General features: G+C 38.5%; 1 protein-coding gene across 1 annotated transcript; it reads right to left on the bottom strand.

The window, feature by feature from the left end:
* Positions 1-1,003: 1,003 nt before the first annotated feature.
* Positions 1,004-22,727, bottom strand: LOC104956143 (probable phospholipid-transporting ATPase IM; the record flags this gene model as incomplete). Its single annotated transcript, XM_010783598.1, has 6 exons — positions 22,618-22,727; positions 10,431-10,512; positions 9,470-9,528; positions 4,720-4,833; positions 3,130-3,228; positions 1,004-1,065 (listed from the first exon to the last, which is right to left on the bottom strand). Coding segments are annotated over exons 2-6 (377 nt in total), but the record flags the coding sequence as incomplete, so codon positions are not given.
* Between the last annotated feature and the right edge of the window lie 354 nt (positions 22,728-23,081).

Genomic DNA, 23,081 nt, shown 5'->3' with positions numbered 1-23,081 from the left:
GTAGTGCAGATATCACTGTAAAATCAATCGACAGTAAGGGAAATACTTACTTCCGGGTGTACAATTCTCCGTTATCCAATGGGAATGGACGCTCACATTGCCTTTAAGGGCAGCCGACACAAACGAATGCCGTGCTTCCATGAGCGTCAAATCCCGCCGCAGATGGGAATACATTGCAATCAGTTGAAAGCTATTTGCGTCCCTTTATGAAGCTGAAGGAGCCTAGGAGCGTCACAACTGCAAGCCTCGGGACCCTGACCAAGCGTCGCTCCTGGACGTTTATGGAGTGAGAGTGTGTTGGTTACAGAAGTAAATAAAGGATACTGAGAAACAGACTGCATGTAATTAAAGATAATTCATCAATTTGTAATTCATGACTATAATCATTGACATGGCAAAAACATAACATACTTACAGTAAATAATAACATTGAAAGAGGTGTTTGTTATAGCTTTTCTTTATGATATTTCTGGCTTTGCATCAGTCATTAGACCATTAAGGGAGATGAACTTGCACCTGTAATAAATCAATAAATAAACTGTGTTCTGTTAGGAAACTTGGACCCTGATGTCTAAAAAGGATATTTCAAGCCCATATTCCACTTTAATTGATTTTGAATTATTCTGTTTATTGACAAGCAGACTTCAAAAGAAATTCCTGTAAATTAATCTGGTGTTACCACCCATCTGTGTATTCTTCGCAAACTTTGTGACTAAAACTCGTATATATTTTAGCCAACAGGAAGAAGCCGCAGGGTGGTGGGGGGAGTGCTTGTTTTAGATCTGGTTTGACCTGAGGGTTGCTATTAAAATGTAAAGGTGAAGGGAACCCAACAAGATTCCCTGAGGAACGCCTACATGTACTTAACAGGTTAAAAGGCACTGATCGTGGCTTTAAAATGAATAAAAACACAGGATATGGTTGCCTGAAACTTTGCGTATATGGCCACAGGTGTACTGCGCAGGTGTAATGACTCATACAGTATGCACATGAACAAACTTACTTTCTGTCAATAAGGACTTTAACTTTTCTGTTGTTGACTTGATTATCGCTCCTGTGGCGATTCTGGAAAAAAGACACACAAAAACAAAAATAAATACTGAGTCAAAGAGGATCACAAGAAACTCAAGTTTTTACCAACAATTGCTGAATAGATCTGATGAAAATTCCATTAAACCAGTGAGCATTGTGTAGTCATTTCTAATGTAGATACTAACCTGCAAAAATGTGGGAGAAGATAAAGTGATAGAGTAACATTCTCAAAATGGGAACCTCCCACGAGAGATATTCCGCTAAATTACACCTTTTGACCTTATTAGAAACATTGACTCCCCTTCATTGATGAGTCTCCAACATGATGACACCTCCTATGTCTCATTTGTCTCTGCCTTTAGTGTCCAATCACTATTTACGTATGTGAGTGAGACACACAGGTGGGTACTGAGACGTCAGCGCAGTCAGGAAGTTTCTCTTTAGTAATCACTAGCAAAGCTTTCAAATGTGTCTGTACTTTTTCTTGAAATGGAGAAGTTAACTGCTTCATTTTACAATCCTAAATTATTAAAATTGCACAGGTAAAAAACTATTCAGAGTGAAAATCAAGGAATGACAAATGTTCCCTATCTGTATAAAATAAATTAATGAATTGTCCTTCCTTAGTGAAACCCATATGGAGTTTTTGCAGTTCAAGGAATTTCTGTTTTTAACTTGATATTATTTATGAAATCCTATAAAAACCTTTTACTCGCACACATGCACGCACTTACAGTACGCACAAGAAATATAACTTGCAACCTGTTGTTGACTGTAAATCATTAAATCATCACCCACATTTAGGATTTACTGAAATTAACGATTATTAATTATTGTACTGTTAACTTGTTACAAATCCAAAATGTAATTGACTTCATATTGTATAAATAATATTAACCGACAAATGTGTCATTGTTTTTTAAGAAATACAAGAACTATTTCTCTAGCCAACTCCTACATTACGAAACTTAATTGGCAGTTTTGACTGAAATCAGTAGTATAAAAATGGCTTTCCCAACACTGGTGACAGTTATTCAGCGTTTGTTTTGCAGGGTAATCGACCTTGCCACATGGTCAGTTGGCTGTTTCTGTTTGACTTCACCAGAGGAACAGTAGGGTTTGGCGATGAGAACTGTTCAGGAGTGACATCGCTGCCAAACAAAAAGTAATTTTTTTTCTCCCGGAGCTAATGTTTAACCCATGATGAACCCATTATTTCCTCTTGAGGTTTGGCATTAAGTGATTGGGTGCCACACACAACACACACACACACACACACACACACACACACACACACACACACACACACACACACACTGTACAAACACTTTTGTGCTTGGATGTCCTTGAAACAAAAAGTCATTTTCCCGTCATTGTTTTTTCGAGGTACTTTTCATTCTGTTTCGGTTCCCGTTAAGCGATTAGAGAAAATAAAACAGGTTTTCAATCATTAACCAAAAAAACACACAACCAACTGACTTCCTGATGAACTTGCAGTAGAGCTTTGATATGGGGAGGGGAAGTTTTTACTGATAAACACTTTGTTTTGCGCTCACATCAGTTAAGAGGAGTGTGAAGGGTTTTGTACATAAGACTGCTGACGTTAGTGGAACGTTTTTTTCCCCCCACAGTCAGAGAGTAAATAGTGATTATCAGCTACAGTATGCTTAAATTGTAGTTGTGATAATGCTAAGGCTGCAGAAAAGACACAATACTGTCTTTATATTTGATATATTTTATGTTGTTGTTAGGTGTGAACAGCCAATTTGTGGCTGGTTAAATGATTTGTTTTAGGATCGTTTCCCTTCCTACTTTAGGTATCTTTTTATAGTGACGCTAATAGATGATCTTCATTGTTAAAAGAAACCAGAGTTAACTAGTAGAGCCAAGCTTGACAACTTGACTCTACTTTAACTTTTGCCATTAAAGGAGGTCAATCTTTGTTCAATTGACCTGAAAACCTTTTTTAGGCCTGAAACAAACTGAGAACAGAAGAGGTATGGGTTTCTCTTTGTGATTCCGGAGTTTTTTTGTTTACTGTCCCTTTACCTCTTGGTAGTAGAATTTGTGAAAGGTGCATTAGACATGTTTGCTTACAATATCGTCAGTGGCATCCTTGGCAGCGGTGACTGTCAGCACGAGGACCAGAGGCACGACTGTGGTGAACCAGGACAGAGAGGAGATCTGAGGAATCACCTGAAGAACACACAGAAAACAGTTTTCAGTTCACTTCAGGGTACATATATTTTTGCATATATTAAATTAAAAAAATGACAGGGAAACCTAAAATGAGTTTGCGTCGCAGAAAAATGTAAAAACAATAAAGGCAGGCAATTAAAAAAATGTAATGTAATCGCACATACAACAAGTCTGAAAGACTACATTGGTTTTAAAGTGATGGGGAAAGATTATGGTAGAGTGAGGTGACATAAAGACAGCTGTTTGTGGGTGTTAGGGAGGGAACAGTGTGTGCATTATGTTAATTCAAGCTTAAACACCACGAAGGACATACGAACTCTGTGAAAATGTTTCTCAAACTGCGTCATTGCCAAAAGGACCAGAATTGAAATTAGATTTGAGGAAGATGAGTCATGACAGAACATTGATTAACAATGTTGCACTGCAAAAACATTTGAATGGCTAAAAGAAAAATTGCATGATTTGCCCCAAAACTTTTATCAATATATCTTCTTTAACCATGTTTAAATGTATTTTATTTGGTCTATGAGACAATTTTATACTGCAAATCATATTATGCAGCAGTTGCGATACAAAGTAAAAAGTGTGCATGAAACTAAATATAAAAATAAAATGATCAGTAAGTTGCAAAAGTTCCTAGGGCCCAAAATGTCAACAGTAAAATTACAAGTTTACTATTTATAGGATAAGGGTAAGGTGCAAATCAAAATATAAGAGTGAACATTTTGCATACAAGGTGTTCATCAGGTCTTCCAAGTAGGTTCCATTCTGGTTTGCATGACTTTGTTTGACACTCAAAACCATCTTCACCTATTCTTAAAGACATTTTGTATAAAATTAACACATGTGACAGGTGAGAGGATAAGTGTTGTTTTGGGTGGATACAAGATCATTTTGAAGTGGTTTCCTTTATTTGTAATATATTTACAGTTGAGAATAAATAGTACCTTGTTAGCCATTTTCAAAAAGTATCAAATCCTGATAGATTCTGATGCATAAAAAGGCACCATGGACCATTGACACAAATATACAAAACTTTTTCATTTGAAACTGCCATTTGAAACCTCCTTGTCTGTCTGCAGAGCAGCCCGAGCAACATGACTATTTTGCAAACGATGAGGCAATTTCCTGTACTGGATATTACACTTCCTTAATCTCATTGCACTTGATTAATCTCTACATCCTGTTTGGTTAACACACAGCTACACTGTGAGAAATAATATTTGCTCGCTGTGGATTGTGGTGTGTCATGAATGCCTATCTGCAAAGCAGTCAGTCAGTTTGATTAGTTAAAATCCGTTTCCAGCATAATATTATTTCTCTATCTTGAAAATATGTCAAACATTTAGATGGTCTTCAACTAATCTGAGAGGAACAATTCTAATTTTCATTTTATTTTGAGAGATTTAATATGTTTATAGCTAGTTGGATGGAAGCGTTGCATTTATGTTTCCTGCACACATATGTTTGTGTGTCTGTTTCACCCACCTGGAGCACCAGAAGAAACAGAAAGTAGGCATTAGCAATCCTCTGGAACTGCTCAAACAGGTTAAGAGGTAGGAAGGTGAAGGGGTTGTACTTGGAGGTCTTGATGGCATTTGTCTAGAAGAGGTGTACAAAAAAAGGAGGATAGATAAGATTTAGTTCTTTGCATTCAATAAACTTTAGGCCCTTTTTATGTTTCAGTGATAACATACTAGTCTCATGTGTGTAGGTGGTCAACACGCTGAATATGTCCAATAACCATCAAACCTTGAAATAAAAAATCTCAATCACGAGGTTGGTCAGAACATTTTGGAGCCATTCTGCATAATAACACTTTTTGATGTTCCTTTAACATTTTCCTCATACTTCTGTATTAAAACAGATTAACATTTTTTTTCTCAAGTCAGGACTTTTACTTGTTATATACTTTTGATCTCTATAATGGTCCAAAAACTGATAAAAGATTATTTTGGAATAAGAAATCTAGAACATTCCTTGCATTTCAGTATTAACAAACCAACTAACCTTAGCCTACTGTGCACAAAGCTAACTTTAGCAAGATCAAGCAAGCTAACAGCAATCCAACATTAGCTAATGGGGAATAAGGCTAACATTAGCAGGGATGGGCAACAACACAAACTGTAAATGCTACATTATGAGCTTGTTAATTTTAAGCAGCAACTACCTCTTGATCACCACATGATGGAAGTGTGAAAAAGAGTTGAGGCTATCAGGATACCATACCATAAGCAGAGCTAGGCTACCAGCAATCTAACGTTAGCTAACTGGGCTAAGAGTTAGCGCAGTTAAGGCAATAAATAAAATGGAAATTGATTTAATTAAAGACAGCCCCAGCACATTGGGTCCCCCAAATGTTACCTCCATGTCTAGCTTGACGCGGTAGGAAGCAGGTCTATTCTGTTCAAGAATTTAAACAATTTCTCATATTGAATATGGCCTATGGTAGCCTATGAAGGAACGAGGTAGATCTAGGACATAATTGTTCAATGATAGATTTATTATTTACTAACAAAGCTGACAGAATAGTTAAAACCTACAACTTCCTGACTGGTCTTTCAGACCATAATCTTATTCTTTTTACCAGGAAACTCACAAAGGTTGATGGCCACACCTAAAACCCCTGCCTTCGGTTCTCGCTTCATCCCCAAAAACCTGCAACAACGTTTTATGGATGCAGTGAAAACTATTGATTGGGGGACGACTGTCTTCCTTCTCAAGAAGAGGGTGCCTTAGGGACAGGAAGGAACATCATCTTCCCTGGCTGAATCTACAATGCAGGAATTTAATGAAATCTAGAGACCAACTATTAAAGCAGAGCTTGAAATCCGGACTATCCACTGACAGACAGAAATTCACTCATGCTCGTTTCGTAACAAGGTAACACAAACAATAAGACAGGCCAAAGCGAACTTCTTCATCAATATAATTGAAGGTGCGAAAGGTAACGGTAAAAAAGTTTGGCAAACCTTAAATAAACTATTAGGTAAACATATCAAAATAATGTTTTAGAATGAAAATTCAATGATGCTCTGATAAAAGACCCGGCTGTATTGGCCAACTCTCTCAATGAGTATTTCATAAATAGTGCTCTGGACATTACAAAGCTCTTCCCCCCATCTGAGGTCTCACCTAGCCCGACTGTGGATACACACCCCGTTTTTGACCTGGAGGAAATCAGGAGGTTGAGGTAAAAAATATAATCTCAGGGTTAAGATGTTCTAAGGCTAGGGATGCAGATACTTTAGACACCAACTTTATAAAAACACATATCGACGGTCTAATAAAACCAATTACTATGCTAATGAATCAATCTATCAGCACGAGGGAAGTTCCATCATCCTGGAAGGTGGCCACGGTGACACCGATCTTTAAATCTGGGGATAAGGCAATGATGTCCAATTACAGACCAATCAGCATCCTCCCCTGTGTCTCTAAGATAGCTGAAAAATGGGTGTCAAAACTGATCACCAAACATTTAGACAAAGGTTTCGCTCCACTCCACCCTATGCAGTTTGGTTTTGGTGCTCACCACTCCACTGAGACAGCCAACTGTGTCTTTGTGGAAAAGGTTAAATGTGTGTTGGACATGAGCCCATATGTAGGTGCTGTCTTCCTTGATCTCAGAAAGGCTTTTGACACTGTTGACCACCAAGTGCTCCTTACAAAGCTGACTTATTTCAATTTTTCTGCAGTTTCTATACATTGGTTTAAGTCTTACTTATCTAACAGAAAACAGGGTGTTATTTACACTTAAAGCATTATTTGTCTTAAGTGTTAATTAATGTGCATTGTCCCTATTCAAATAAATGATTAAATGAAACGAAATGATACATTTTGTGAATTAGTTTGTCATTTTAGAGAGCGTCTTCTGAATTCCTGAAAAAACTATCTTTTTAATATGTAGCCTATGGTCAAAATGTTGTTTCAAAATATGTTTTATCCCCTCACAAAAAGGTAAATATATAATTTCCCTTCAATAATGTTGTTAGATTTGTTAACTTCACGGTCATCTGTATATTTTGCTTATCTAATGCTGGTTTATTTCTATTTCTATTTTGAGATGTTTCTATTTTAGAATTGTTTATTTCTACTCTTTTAATTTGTCTTGTTTTGTTTTCTGCTGCTGCAACAAGAACATTTCCTAAATTGGGATTATTAAAGTAATAATAATAATAAATGATATTTATATAGCGCCTTTCAAGGGACCCAAGGTCATGGTGGACAAACAAAACAAACAGACAATCAAAGGGCAAACAAAAAATAAAGGAAGCCGGGGGACCAAGAAAGGGCTAGGGCAAAAGTACATCTTATCTTATTTAAGCTTTAAACTTTAAATACATAATCTGATAGCACCTCAAACAAACAAAACACAATAACAGAGTAGCTGGTGACACACACAAATAAAAAAAGACACTTATCGGTCCTCTAAATGTGTGAGGCTTGTTTCCTTCTGTGGACATGGTTTATATGTATCTATAGAACCGTATTATGGAAATCTCGCTCTTTGCATCCGAGATGATAAGATAGAAGCCTGGTGGATAATTACGTGTACGGCTTAAACAAATATTTGCCTATGATTATGGTCCGGACATTCAAAGGCCAAAATATTATGTCAGGAGGTTAGCAGACAGACATGTGTCCGGAAAACCATTTTGAATACCTACTACCTCCAAATCAACAACATAGAAGAAATAGAAGCCAAACCTTACTGTAGGTCACAGTAGTGTTACCTTGATGTCAAATATGCTTCCTTCACATATGACTACACACATACTGCTTTTAAACATGATTAAAAGACTGAGATTAATGGAAATAATGAGGCAAATAACAGACAAAAAAGTGTAAGAGTAAAAGTTTAACATACATTTCTTGGATGAGTATTTCCTAGACATTGTTCTTGGGGGAAAATACAATTAAAAACAAACCTCTCTGTATGTATGAGCCTCTGCTAAGATTTCTTCAGAGGTTCTTTTAACAAAAGCACCAAGCATGTATTCAGAAAATATCCAACAAGAAACCATTTAGTATTACCCATGCTCCCCATGTTAAACATTTCTGGGTTAAAGCTTTGTTTACCTGAAATATAACGTAACTGGATATTTCTAATTGCTGTTTTGTTTAAAATCCTCGAGTTAAACTTTACAAGAGAATTTTTCAGTGGGAGGCTTTTGCTTTGTGCCAGGTGGATCTTATCAGGAGGCTCCTCCTAACCGTCCGGACCGTGAAGCCCATGTCAGTATATCACCATGCGTCTTTACTAATAACAACAATGCCCACAGGCTAGAGATTGTGCTCCTGCTTAAATACACACGCCGGAAGAGTGTTTGGTATTTCCACAAGGTTCCAGTCAAAGATTGAACAGAAAAAATTAAAAGTAAAATTGAATATTTATTTAATTGTATTAATTCATAATAGTATACAATTCTAATTTGCTTTACTTTTTCCATTGACCGTTTCAACTTTCAATTTTCTTTTTTTTTAGGTTTGTCAGTTTCATATTCTTTGTTTCTTGATAGATTTACATTTATTCCTGTATATGAATACTAAAATGTATGCATCTATGTGATTCTTTATTTTGGTGTCTATATACTCAGACTACTTGTGTCCTACATTTACTGTTTTACAATTTCAGCGCTGCTCTGTTTGATAGAGTTTTTAAATGCATTGTATTGTGCGGCATATACAGTATCTACACTGTATATATTTATGATAGGGAACTATTTATTTGGAACATAGTTCTAAGTTATCTTTATTTTAGCCTTTACTTCTCATCTCACTCTTCTATCTTCTACATAACTCACTTTTTTACTTTTATTTTAAATCAGAAAACACCACAATGCACGTTAACAATGCTAAAATAAGTTATCCACAGGTTGTTTTTTTTAAAACTACTTTGACCTTGACTGCATCAACACTGAGAGCAGACTGAGGGGACTGATTTTCCCCAGCAGCAACCTCAACTCTTAGACTCTGGCTGACATCCAGGCTCCTGATAACATCCAGACACTTGAGCAGCAAGACACACCCCAAAGGAGAGTTTCTCTGCTAAATATTTGTACCTACTGATAAATGGTAAACAGTATTTTCATAATGTAAGAGGGCTGCATCTGCTGTACATCTCCATTCTCTATAAAAAAGCATTTGTAGTGGACAATAGAGACTCACATTGATGAATAATGTGAGTGAAAGACGCAGCAACAACACACACACGTATCAAAATTGCAATACTTACTGCATACTTAAAGGGGAGGTTGTACTCGCGGTCGTTGGCGCGGAGCTTCCTCTCCAGCTCTGATTTGAAAAGACAGGGAAATCGTTATTAATTGACATTAATTTTCATTTCATAGGTTTATAATGTGACCCAAACTTTAAACCCCAGCAGTGGTAGGGCAGCTTAGCCTCGCCATGAAGAGAACACAAAGTTTGCTATGTTACACACTGGTTTCAAATACTGATCTCAAATAACAGCATGTTTTACTCTATACAGTATATATAGTATGCATTTTACAACAAGGTGTACACTGAACACAATCTGTTACATTCAAACAGCCAACCACCTCTGATATACAGCCTCATCCTGCATTAAAATAGAGTTTTTAAAAAAGAAAGAGCTTATAGAACAATGGCTAGGCATCAGAAAGAGGAAAAGTCAAAAAGAAGGATACTGTATTGTACTTATTATGAATGATTTTTTAAAATAAAAAATCCATCCCAAAAAGTAACACCTCTGAAGTAACATTGTAGGAGAATACTTTGCTAGAAAACTAGTCCAATGAACAATATAAAAAATTGATTAATTGTGTACTTAGTTGGTCTTTACTGTTATTGTTATGACACTTAGTAAGCGGTCTTCAGTTTACTTAATGTTAGAAGAGGAGTTCCTTTAGGAAAGAAAAAAAGGTTAGGGGAACCATTACCCTAAGCTTGTCCCATCACATGAACTTCCTCAGCAGAAGGATTTGCTGAGTTGTCATCAAAATGGTGTCCTTTTTTTCTAAGCACTTTATTTGAATCCTTAATAATTATCTTAACATAATAGCCTCACTGTAGTGACTTTGCATCTACATTTGCTGATAAAGTTCTTGTTGTAACATTAAGGACATACCTACTGCCCTGAAGGGATTGCTGTTTCAAAAGTCAAGGATATAATTGTAATCATAATGATAATTAAAATCCATGCAGTTAAGGCTTACCTTGCTCTTTTTTCTTGACACAGTCCATGCCAAAAAAAGACATTTTCTCTTCTTCCTACTGCTATCTCTCCATCATACTGGTCTGTGATGAAGGAGAGACAGCTGTTACATTGTGAGGAAACGTAAGGATAAATCTGAGTCAGCTCATATCTCTCACACACACACACACACACACACACACACACACACACACACACACACACACACACACACACACACACACACACACACACACACACACACACACACACACACTTTCTCCTGAAAATTGAAGAGTGTAAACATCATTCCTGTTGAAATAAGAATGACTTAATGCCCAGCAGCTGCCAGCAGGAAATGTTTTCCATAATGCTTTTCTATTATGGTAATCATTGCCATGGCCTTTTAAACAACAGTTAATGGAGCTCTTAGGTTGCAACAACATCTTTTCAAAGAAATAAATGTTATTCAAGACTGGAACATTTTAGTAAATGATAGAGATATTTTATATATATATATCAAAGTACATGGTCTCCTTTAAACCTAGATGGTTGAGTGTTAAAGGTGATCTGTTAGTGGTGATGAGTTTATGGTTTCAATCACTTGCTTCAGGACTTCTTCAACACAGCATAATGTTTATTTAGTAAATGTTGCCCCACTTCAGAGAAAAATAGACAATAAATCAGGGAAAACTTTAGGGCGTGGCTACCTTAATATTTACAGTTTAAAACTACAGCGTTGTTCTGGTTGGGTGTTGTCCACATTGTCGTCTAAGAAATGCAACCCTTCCGTGTTGTCCATTAATGAAAGTTTTTAATAACATTTTGGTTGCTTAAAATAATCTTGATTAGTATTTGGTTATACTTCGCCCCAACCTTTAAGAAGATAGAACACCAAACTGGTGATGTCTCAGTGATTATGTCCACTTTTATATACAGTTTATGCCGTTGAGACACAAGTGTGTATATTTAGGGAACATGCTGAACAAACAGCCACAAGGAATCAACAAATGTCTAAAGATGAAAAGAGGAAGGAAAGCCTCAACATTGTTTTAAAGTCCAGTTTACATCAACTCCGATACATGGCTATTCATCTGCCTTCCTTTCCCACTTTTGGATACAAAAGCTCTTACTTCAGCTTTGCATCAGCCCTCCAGCCTCTCAATGTTTTTCCCATGTAGGGCAGAGTGACTCAGAGGGAGGCTCCTCTCTCAGGCCAGACATCGTTCAGATATCTGCTCCTTCTGACAGTAAGAGCTCAAAATCAAGAGCCAGGTCTGGCCCTGCCAATGTTGAGGTTTGCCGAACAGGAAGTGGTAGATGTTAAGCGCTACCAAGGTGACGTCAACACTTAAGCTATAAATATCAACCACATGTGTTTGTTGAAGAATGTGTGAGTTCTTACAGGAATGACAAGGCTTTAGAAAACACACACACACACACACACACACACACACACACACACACACACACACACACACACACACACACACACACACACACACACACACACGACAAAGTGTGCTTTTTCTGCAGCATTTGTGTGTGTTTAAATCTGTGTCCACATGTTCCCCAGGTGCTTGGGGGGTTTTGTGCTGACTAACATGCAAACAAATGAACACAACTAAATATAGAGTGGATGCTGGATGCAAACAAACACACCCTTGTAAATGTGACAGACAAAAACAGTCAATTCTGAGAGATAGATGTATCCCGCTGTATGGGTTGATTGTGCGTTGATCTGTTGGTATTACTGGTAATGCCTTGGGGTTCCGGTGGGAGGGATCACTGCGCTCTTCCTCGCTCGATTCAAACGAGTAAAGGCGGGAGCTGTGTGATTTTATGTCTTCACTTCTCTCACTCACTATTTCCCTTTTTAAGGGCACAACATAACCGCCCACCACATGTCCACTGTTTGACAATGTCCCACCATAAAGGGCCCAAAGCAAACAGTCCCCCTATCCATTCAGTCTAAATGAACCAGCCTGTTTATTCTGCCAAACAGAGTCATGTGACACAGAAGGGCGTCTGCAGCCGTGTTTACAGGAAAAAAGGTGACATTTAAACTCACTGCAGTCATCATGAAGATTTAAATAGGCTTTAATTTGAATGTCAGATTGTGTTGGGGAATGGAGTTTCACACTCTTTTTTACAGCGTTGACGCACCACAGAGACAAAACTGGTTCCAGAGAATTAGTTAAAGAGTTATTGAGAACACAGCTCTCAAATAAAGTCATTATTATTGGTATAGTTGTAGTATTTCTTGTGTTGGAGAACCTTTTCCCACCGGAATCTAATTAGGGTAGGTTAAAGGGTAAAGTTGATGTTATTTAATGATCAAAACAAACTCCACTATAATGTATTTTTTTTCCCAGCCTGATATATCTTGTAAAAAGCCCAAAAAATCCCACAGCATCCTGACAGGAGTTTGTCTATAACTGGATTAATCTCTATGTTACTGCACGTCCAAGTGGAAGAAGCTGTAAGAAGAAACAGATTTCAAGCAAGTTTGAGTTACTCAGAATGATACAGGGGATTCTACATAATGTCACTGTTAACTCATCCAGAATGCACCAAATGACCCGGCTGTTTACTTTCCACTCTCCCCTTAATGACATCTCCTTGAGGATAAATGCGTTAGGAAGCCATTTTTGCATCCAGTTTCTTCCAACTTATGTCACCAAAAAACTCTTCCAACTTGAGTTTAATTCATCCTGGAAGAACGTTTTTAGATTTGTATCTTTTGTGACTATTGTTTTACCTAATCTGATCCATCTTTAACAATGAAGTCACTGTTTTAAGTGATGCTCTAATTTCTATCTTGTTACGGCAGTGGTGGATAAAGCTTACTAGTGCGAAAGTATTAATACGACTTTGTTTCTGTATCAAGTTGTGGAAACTCTAGCAAATCTGGATTCAATGGCTACGTCATGGTCTTGTGACAACCTGTCCTGTCTGTTGGTCGGTCTGCCATTTACTTACATTTTAGAGTGCAGGCAACAAACACTGGTATTAATGCTATTCCAGGCAAACAAAGGTGGGTAACAGTATCCCAGTGTGACAGCCACCTGTGACTGGCATAACAGATCAGAGGTCACACAGATGAATGGGTGTCTTGTCCAATTACTGATCTCTGGTTTCTCAAACTGAACAGAGCTCTATTATCAAAACCAACCGCCTGTTTGCTGCTAAAAGAAACAAAATGTTTCTCTTAGTGTGAGCTTGTGTGTGTGTTTTATGTATGGTAAGTCATTTTATATCACAATATGAATATCAATTATATTATACATTTTCTGGAAACTCAATAAAAATGTACTGTTAGAATAAGAGACCATCTTAAGATAATTGTGTATCCTTCAAAAACCCAAGTTGAGTCTTGAATATGAATACAAGTCTGATAATGTTAAAAAATATGTTTTTAAACATGTTAAGGGCCCAACGTGTGTTCTTTCAGTAAAGAGTAACCATCAATACAAGCTTTGTTTTATCTCCATTGAAAGATGCTCAGCCCCATCTTAAGAGTCCATCTGAAATCCAACTTGACATTTGCACAAATATCTGCTCTTTTCAAAAATTACACCAATACAAAGATACACAAATCCCCATGAGAAATAAGAGAACAGTTCTCACAGCCTTCCACTGTTTGACCTGAACAAAGCTACATCCAGTATACTTAAAGGTCCCATGTCATGCCTTTCCGGTTATTACCCATCCCCTTGTGTGTTATGAGGGTTGTTATGCATGTAAACGGTCTGCAAAGTCACAAACCCTCAAAGTAACGGTGGTAGACTCATCAGAACAGAGTGGGCGAGCTGACCAATCAGAGCACACTGGGCTCACAGGGAGGGGGGGCAGGAGCTCCAACAAGGCGTTTAGGACAGAGTGAATACACATACTATACAGAGATGCTGTATGAGGAACCAATGTGAGTTTGGAAAATTGCACAATATAAATATATTCTAGTATACCTTAACAATGGAATTATGATCAGGAGAAAGGGCCATGACATGGGACCTTTAACACAACTGGGGAAAGATACGAGTAGTTGCATAATAGTTTCCATAGATCCTTCAATCACACAATAACCTACAGTAACAGATAAGCGAATGAACAGCTGCTTCATTTTCAGCATGTTCGCTCTCTCTGTCTGGTTTGTCTAATAGCAAACAGAACAGGAGAAATACAGGAAGGTGTGTAGAAGAGATTGCGTATTTACTGTATCCCATATGAGAGGTTTGGAGTCTAACTTTAAAAGAGTTGCTGCAGCAGAAAGGCTGTTAGTACCTATGAGAGGCCTTGTCCTCTCAGAAATAACAAATAGATAAGCTTTAAGGCCTTCTCAGGCTTCAAAAGGTAAAGCGTCCTACCACTATATGTGTATTCTGTGAACAGAGTATTTTTGTATTTACACCAAATCCCATGATAAAAAGTCTTGTTTTGGTTTTATAGAGCTCCCATCTTTTTAAAAATACACCAGCCTTAATGTTCTGCTCTATCTCCCTCAACAGGTACTTGTCTTATCATGCTGCTTGCTAATAATAGCTGGCAGCGCACACTGTATTTTTCAAAGCAACTTAGCAATAAACCACCCATAGAGTTAAGTAGAGCTGCAAAGAGTAGTCGATTCAGTGATGACTCAGAAACAGTAACCAGCAACTTAAAAAAATTAAAAATTGTAGCAGTAATGCCAAATGTAATGGTTTGGAAAAAGGATAAATTGTTTCTTTTGCTTGTCTTATATCATAGTAAACTGAATCTTATATATTTGTCAATGTTCATGATTTTTGGACCAAACCATTGATACATTAAAAAAGATAATTAAATAACAGAAATGTCCTTGTTATGTCGTTATGGTGTAAACTATGTTACTGAACGCTCCAGATCATTGCCCAATGCAACTAATACTACACAGGAAGACGAGAGAGAACATTGCACAGTAGCACATAATCAAAACCTAAAATTAATCTTTAATCTAAGGTTGATTTTTAAAATGTTTTATCTAATCAAATGTACTGCATTAACAAGCAGACCTCCTTTTTGTACAAAAATGTGCACCAGCTGTTGACTTAGCAAAACACTTAAAGTTGGGCGTCTTTGTTATTTCGCCATATCTGCCTTAAAAATGTCAATCCAGGAATCTGCTTCAGTGACACAACAATAGCAGGAAGTATCAGTGATAGTCATTTCTTGCTAATTTCACCCAACAGCAACCTATGTGAAAAGCAGGGCTCATTAAAGACGGAGAGACAAGGATTGTAAACTAACATGCTATTTTTACTAAGCTACTAAAACATGCATAGCTGTATAAGAGATATAAAATATTTGCGGATTAAATATTAATAAACAGATTCTTTCAGCTCTACTGCGGCTTATTTTGTCAAATCCACTAAAGCTCTATTAATATCTTAAATGACCTTATGCTCAGTGTTTAAGGACACTTAAACAACTGGAAGCTGCACAGATTTAAAGCAAACAGAAAACAACATTTGGACTGTTAGATTCTAGTTAAGTCCTATACTTGTGTTGGCAATTAACATAACTGTATGTAGGTCTTACATTGAGTGCAGGATTTTACCTAACCACAGCTTAACCATAGCTAAACAAAAACTCTGCCCTGATACCTTGAGTTGAGGGCCTTCGGTCCGTGGTGAAGGTATTTGCAGTTGTTACAGAAAACCCGCTTATTCCAGAGTGCATGCTAAAAGCTACTGATTTGCCTGAGTTATTAAGAATAGAAAGCCCAAAGATGCTCAATGGTTTCGGTCAATATGGTGTTACTGCACTCTTGCACTGTGTTCTACACATTATCAGAAGCAGCACTTTAACAGAGCAGCAGCCTCAGTACTCTTTCTCCTTCTACAAAGGATGCATTCAGGATCTTAGGTCACCTGTGTTTTTTAGAGACCCCTCCAGCTGCACTTGTAAAACAAGAAGATAGACTTTAAACTCAGCCTGGGTCGCATTGTACAGCGCAAGTCAAATGCAGCGTACAGTTTAAAGACAGCCAGATAGGTTGTGCAGTTAGAACATGTTCTGTGTAGATATACACCATTACTGCATGTTCAGAAAAACACGAAAATAACTTGAAGGCTCTGTAGCCGCATACAAATGAATGGTCAACGCAGAAATAGACTTGAACTAGCCCAGTGCATAACGCCAAAAGCGGGAGAAATGTACATATGCGGGTTAAAATGTCTAAGTTAACGTCTTGGTGATATCTCTGGTCCCCATAAACAAGGAGATATAAGAAGAAAAAAAGAGACTTGAGTTTAAAAACAGAGAAAACCACAGAGCCGGTGAGTTCTGAGTTCAGTCAAAAACTGAACACAAAACACACAGACAAAGCCAAGAGGGATTTGGTTTGCTAATAATAGCTTACAACTAACATACAGTTGGCACATTGGATGTTTGGGGCAAACAAACACAAACAGTCCAGTGGTCAAATTTGTACACAAATACATGTCTAATGTCTCTCCTAACTGGAACTGGCAAAACCAAGTCTCAGCTTTGGGATTAGGCTTCCTAGAAAGGAATCTTATTTTTACATGTTTTCCGTGGCACTAAACCATTAACACCACTATTTGGTTTATTTTGTTGCTTGTTTTTCCCTCTAATTTGGAGCCTCAGCTATATGTACCTTGACCACAAAAGACAAAATATCACCTTTTATACAGGGCAGCACTGGCACCAGACCCACCTTTCACCCACACACTGACCTCCTTCTCCCCTCTCTCTCCAAGTGAGGTTCTTACCCTCGTTACTTCTGCCCGTCCTACCGCCTGTCCTCTGGACCCTATCCCCTCAAACCTCCTTCAGACTATCGCTCCTGATATTCTACCGTTTCTCACCCATTTCATCAACACTTCTCTAACTTCTGGTCCCTTTCCAAACAGTCTCAAGGAGGCAAGAGTAAACCCTCTCCTAAAGAAACCCACTCTCAACCCGTCTGATGTTATAAACTACAGGCCTGTCGCTCTCCTCCCGTTCCTGTCTAAAACACTTGAACGCGCTGTCTTTAAACAACTCTCCTGTTATCTCCATCAGAACAACCTTCTGGATCCGCACCAGTCTGGTTTCAAGGCAGGTCACTCAACAGAAACTGCTCTCCTTGCTGTCTCTGAGGAACTGCACACTGCTAAAGCAGCCTCCCTCTCCTCTGTCATCATCCTTCTGGACCTGTCTGCTGCATTCGACACGGTTAACCATCAGATCCTCCTTCGCACTCTCCAAGAACTTGGAGTTTCAGGCACTGCACTTTCCCTCCTCACCTCATACCTCAAAGACCGCACCTACAGGGTTACTTGGAGAGGGTCCGAGTCTGATCCTTGTCAATTAACTACAGGGGTCCCTCAGGGCTCTGTTCTTGGTCCCCTCCTCTTCTCCTTGTACACAAACTCGCTCGGATCTGTCATTAGCCCGCATGGTTTTTCATACCACTGCTACGCTGACGACACCCAACTAATTCTGTCCTTTCCACGCTCTGAGACCCAGGTCGTCGCACGCATCTCTGCTTGCCTAGCAGAGTGGATATCGGCTCATCACTTCAAGCTTAACCTTGACAAGACTGAACTGCTTTTCCTTCCGGAAAAGATTGTCCCACTCTTGACCTAACAATCAACATCGGCACCTCTATTGTTTCCCCGACTCAGACTGCAAGGAATCTGGGTGTGATCCTAGATAACAAACTGTCCTTCACTGCAAACATTGCTGCTACAACCCGCTGCTGCAGATACACGCTTTACAACATCAGGAGGATACGTCCCCAGCTGACCCAGAAAACAGCGCAGGTTCTGGTCCAGGCTCTCGTCATCTCACGCCTAGACTACTGCAACTCCCTCCTGGCTGGTCTACCTGCATGTGCCATCCGACCTCTGCAGCTCATCCAGAATGCAGCGGCTCGTCTGGTCTTCAACCTTCCAAAATTCTCCCACACCACGCCGCTCCTCCGCTCCCTTCACTGGCTTCCGGTAACTGCTAGAATCCACTTCAAGACACTGGTACTTGTGTACCATGCTGCGAATGGATCTGGCCCTTCCTACATCCAGGACATGGTTAAACCGTACACCCCAGCACGTGCACTCCGCTCTGCATCAGCCAAACAGCTCGCTGCACCCGCACTGCGAGGGGGACCCAAGTTCCCATCAGCAAAAACTCATGGGTTTGCTATCCTGGCTCCAAAATGGTGGAATGAGCTCCCCATTGAAATCAGGACAGCAGAAAGCTTACACATCTTCCGGCGCAGACTGAAAACTCATCTCTTTAGACTCCACTTCGAGCAATTGAATTACTAACAAAGCACTTATATACTAATAAAGGGCTGGCTTATCTAAAGCCAGTTGAGTAGCACTTGAAATGTTTGGCTCTATGAAACCTGATGTACTTATATGATTCTGTTTTCTTCAAGGTTGTAACTTCCTGGTCGAATGCACTTATTGTAAGTCACTTTGGATAAAAGCGTCAGCTAAATGTAATGTAATGTAAAAATGGAAAGTCCTACACAATACCACAGAATCAGCTTCAATCTAACTAGGTTGACCAAACAAAAGCTAACATACCGACTCTGTTCCTGTGGGTTACTGATTAATGTCAGTTTCCTCAGTAAATCTGCCTGTAAGTAAATGATGAAGTTTACTGGGTGTGTACACCTCCACAACAGGAGGTAGCTAGCATTTTGAGATAATTCTGACTTTAGTAACATTAAAAACTGAACTGATTTGTGACCCTGCTGTAGGTATGAATAGAGATGTTGTCTGTAAAGACCTCCTTCACATACCCCACTGATGATGAACATTAACAAAGAAAGAATGGAAAAGTGAGATGAGGTATGACACAGGAGCACAATACAGTGTCGAGCCCCTAGCGCCGCACCAAAAGACCCAAACAATGAACCTCTGAATAATTCACCTGACCTCGAGGGGTCACAAACACACTCCTCTTCTCAACTTACCTGATAACACTTTGACATTTTGATTGACCTTTAAGGCTTTTACGCAGCTTCTTATCAATTTGGCAACAAACCACATTCAAGCTGGGACACAAAGTTTGATTTTTTATTTGAGCACTAGCAGGAAGTTTGGTGTCAAGGATTCACCTTACATGACCCTTCAGACCTCTTGTCCATGTCCTTGTTCAGTTTGAATTTAAATGCTGATGTTTAGTCAAATGCAACTTTATAATTCATCTCGATCTCATTAACAATGTGTAACACACTCATACAATCTATTCATACAATATTCACCTTATCGTATTCCTCCTTCAAATTAAAGTAATTATTTTTATTTTGTGATGTTTTCAGCTTTAGTATTTCAAATCTCATAAGTGTTTGTTATATTTACTGTTTTTTCTTTCTATTTTTCGTATCGTTTTAGCCATTTTTCATTGTGTTTTCATTTTGTCAGTTTGTCCACCACTTTGGTTCAGACTGAATTATCTTAACAACTACTGGATAGATTAACAAAGAGTTGGATAAACAGCAGCCATATTCCCCAAAAGATAAATCCAACAAACTCAAGTGATCCTCTGAATTGTTTCTACAACGAGATTCACATTCATGATTCTAAGTGAAAGGACCAACACCTATCGGATAGATTGACATGAAATTCAGTTCAGACATTTATGTTCAACTCGGGATGAATTGTAATAACTTTGGTGATGCTTTACGTTTGCTCTCTAGTGCCGTCATCAGGTCAAATCTTAAAATGTCCAAACATTTCGTTTTTGAAATGTGCGCTGTGCCTTTAACATTACACTGTATAAAGCTTAGTAAGTTAAGACTTATCAAGGGGGCCCTTTATTTGTTTGCTAGGCCCCAGTGTTTTCAGTGTTGCTAAGCAACTAAGTACATTAACCCTCTATGGCATGACTTTTTATTTTGGAAAAAAATGTTTCACGAGCTTAGGGGTCCTTGATATTATATCAATTTTAAAATGTGTGTGTGTGTGACATCTTGACCTTCACTGTCCTCACTGTCAGACGGAATAGCCCTAACACCCTGATCGTGTCCCTTCTGCCCATAAAATGTTTCTGTGTCCATTTCCTAGATGGTAAAGTAAAAACATTGACCAGGTTTATTTACATAACAAGTCTTTAAACAATCAAATATACTTCTTTACGTATTCATGCACATGCAAATATTTTTTATTTTAAGTTGTGTACATTTATAATATGTTAAAAAGTGAAATGCATCTTACCAAGTGGTGGCCCTGAGTCCCCTGCAGCTTTGCTTGCAGAAAGGACTGCTCCACCCCCAGACAAAATGCCACACCCATATCATTCCCTCATTTTATTGGACACCAGCATGTCAGGTGACATTGTATATATTTAAATATATATATATATATATTTAGAGGGCCAGTGTGAGGTCGAAAAAAGTGGTTTGTTGCCTGAGGGCAACAGTATGCCGAGGGTTAACTCGAGTTCAACTTTTTTTGTCAATTTACATAGGTATTTTTCACTTTCTGCTAGTTTATATTTAAGAGGTTTATATCATAAATGTTTTCCTCCTCTACATTTATTTTTGTTCCTTTGCAGTATCATAATATAATAAAATGTTATTCAACTTATAAATGATGAGGTATTTGTTTAGCTTAAATCAACCACCATTGTATATGCTGATGACAATATTTCGTTATTTAACTCAAGTATGTTTTAAAGGGGCCCTATTATGCTAATTTCCAGGTTTCATAATTGTATTTAGTTTAATTTAATTTATTTGTATATCTTACTACCTGTAAGATACAGCTCTTTTCACCCTCTGTCTGAAACCAGAGCCCAGTCTGCTCTGATTGGTTAGCTGGCATGCTCTGTTGTGACGGGTCAACCACTTAGAGATTGTCACTATATGTTACAGAACTAAACAAAGGAGTCCAATGGAGGCGTTTCAAGCAGGGGGGGGGAAGTAGGAGAGAAACTCCCTCTGGAAGGAACAGAGGGATTTTAACATTTGCAGACCATTAACATGCACAAAAACCTATATCACACACTACAGGAAAGGGAAAACTCTTCCACTTGTATCAGAGTATTTGTTCACAGTGGTACTGTATTACCACTTTAAGTCAAATATCTGAGTATACTGCTCTCACTATTGCAGTAGCAAGTGGATATATTCAAGTATTGTACTTAAATAAATTGTTTACTTGTACTTTACTTAAAGGTCCCATGTCATGGCCATTTCTACGGATCATAATTCCATTGTTGAGGTATACTAGAATAGATTTATATTGTGCAATTTTCCAAACTCACATTGGTTTCTCATACGGCATCTCTGTATGTGTATTCACTCTCTCTCCTACACGGCTTGTTGGAGCTCCTGCCCCAATGGACCAATCTGCATAATGAGTATTTTAAGTACATTTTGATGCCAATACTTTTGTACTTTTACTTCAGTAACCTTTTGAACCAGAACCTTTACTTGTAACAGAGTATTCCTACACTGTGGTAGCCTACTTCTACTTTTACTCAAGTACACAATCTGAGAACTTTCCCCACCTCTGCACTGGTGTGAGATGTAGAGTATGTTTTCTTTTCAGCCACTGATAAGTTAGAATCATCAAACTACTTCACTGTCTGACGCTGAACAGCAAAAGGTTTGCTCAACTACAGGATATGGATGTATCATTACGCTGTATGATGCTGCTGTGGAAGTTCCTCAACAGTCATCACTGCTAAACCGCAATTTACTGATATAGCCTACATAGTTTCATATAATGTATTCTTCTTCTTCTTCACCTATAACTCACTACAGACTCCAAGCTTCACATTTTAAGCGAACACATTATGAAATTCAGTGTTGACAACAGAACAATGCTTCACAGACACAACAAAAGATACTTCGACCGTATGAAAAAGAGAGTTAAAAAGATCAATCTAGCCTGTAATGAGTGTTGCAGAAGTTTGAAGAAGAGAAGAAGAAAAGCCGTTTGGTGTGTTTCTGGAAAGACCCACGATTAGAGACACAAATAAAGCGCAGAAGAAGTCTTTGACTTTTTCTAACTTTCCGTTACTTTCATAGTTTGGACTCCCCGAAGAATAGAAGGAAATAGTGAGGAGACAACAGCTTCCTGTTCGCCTGGCTGCCTTTCTCTCTTCCTCCTCCATCTCTTCCCTTTTTCTCCCCCCCATAAATACATCTCAGCATGTCAACACCTTCCCAACTTCGTCGTGGCACCTTCAAAGTCACTAAAAAGGCGAGTGACAGCGCGCCTTCTTACCGTGCGCTCCGGTGCGTCCCGTGCTGCGTCCTGAGCTGCGCGTCCCCAAACGTCCTGGAGAGAAACGAGGAAATCTCCAAACTACGAGAATAAACGAGGGCTAATGTTGTTCCTCCAGGCTTCCTAACACCCGCCTTTGCCCTCCCCTCCCCTCTCTCATGATCTCCCCTCCTCTATTTTTCTCAACCCCTCCCTTCTCTCTCTCCACTCACTCCCCCCGTGGGCGCAGTGTTTTATTGAACCTTTCAGTTACAGCAACCTACAATACCAAAGACATTTAAAACGATACGAAATTTGGGCCATCATCAGTGTTGTTAGGTTACTAAGCACATTTACTCGAGTGCTGTACCTAAGTACAGTTTTGTGTACTTTACTTGAGTATCTCCATTTTATGCAACTTTGTCCTTTTACATTTTCTAAATGTCTGAAAACCCAGATGAATTCTACAAGATGAAATGTTGAAT

Source organism: Notothenia coriiceps, unplaced genomic scaffold, assembly GCF_000735185.1.
Source record: "Notothenia coriiceps isolate Sejong01 unplaced genomic scaffold, NC01 NC01_scaffold00025463, whole genome shotgun sequence".
Classification (NCBI taxonomy): domain Eukaryota; kingdom Metazoa; phylum Chordata; class Actinopteri; order Perciformes; family Nototheniidae; genus Notothenia; species Notothenia coriiceps.
The sequence above is the reverse complement of the archived record's forward strand: the minus strand, read 5'-3'. Positions and strand labels throughout refer to the sequence as shown.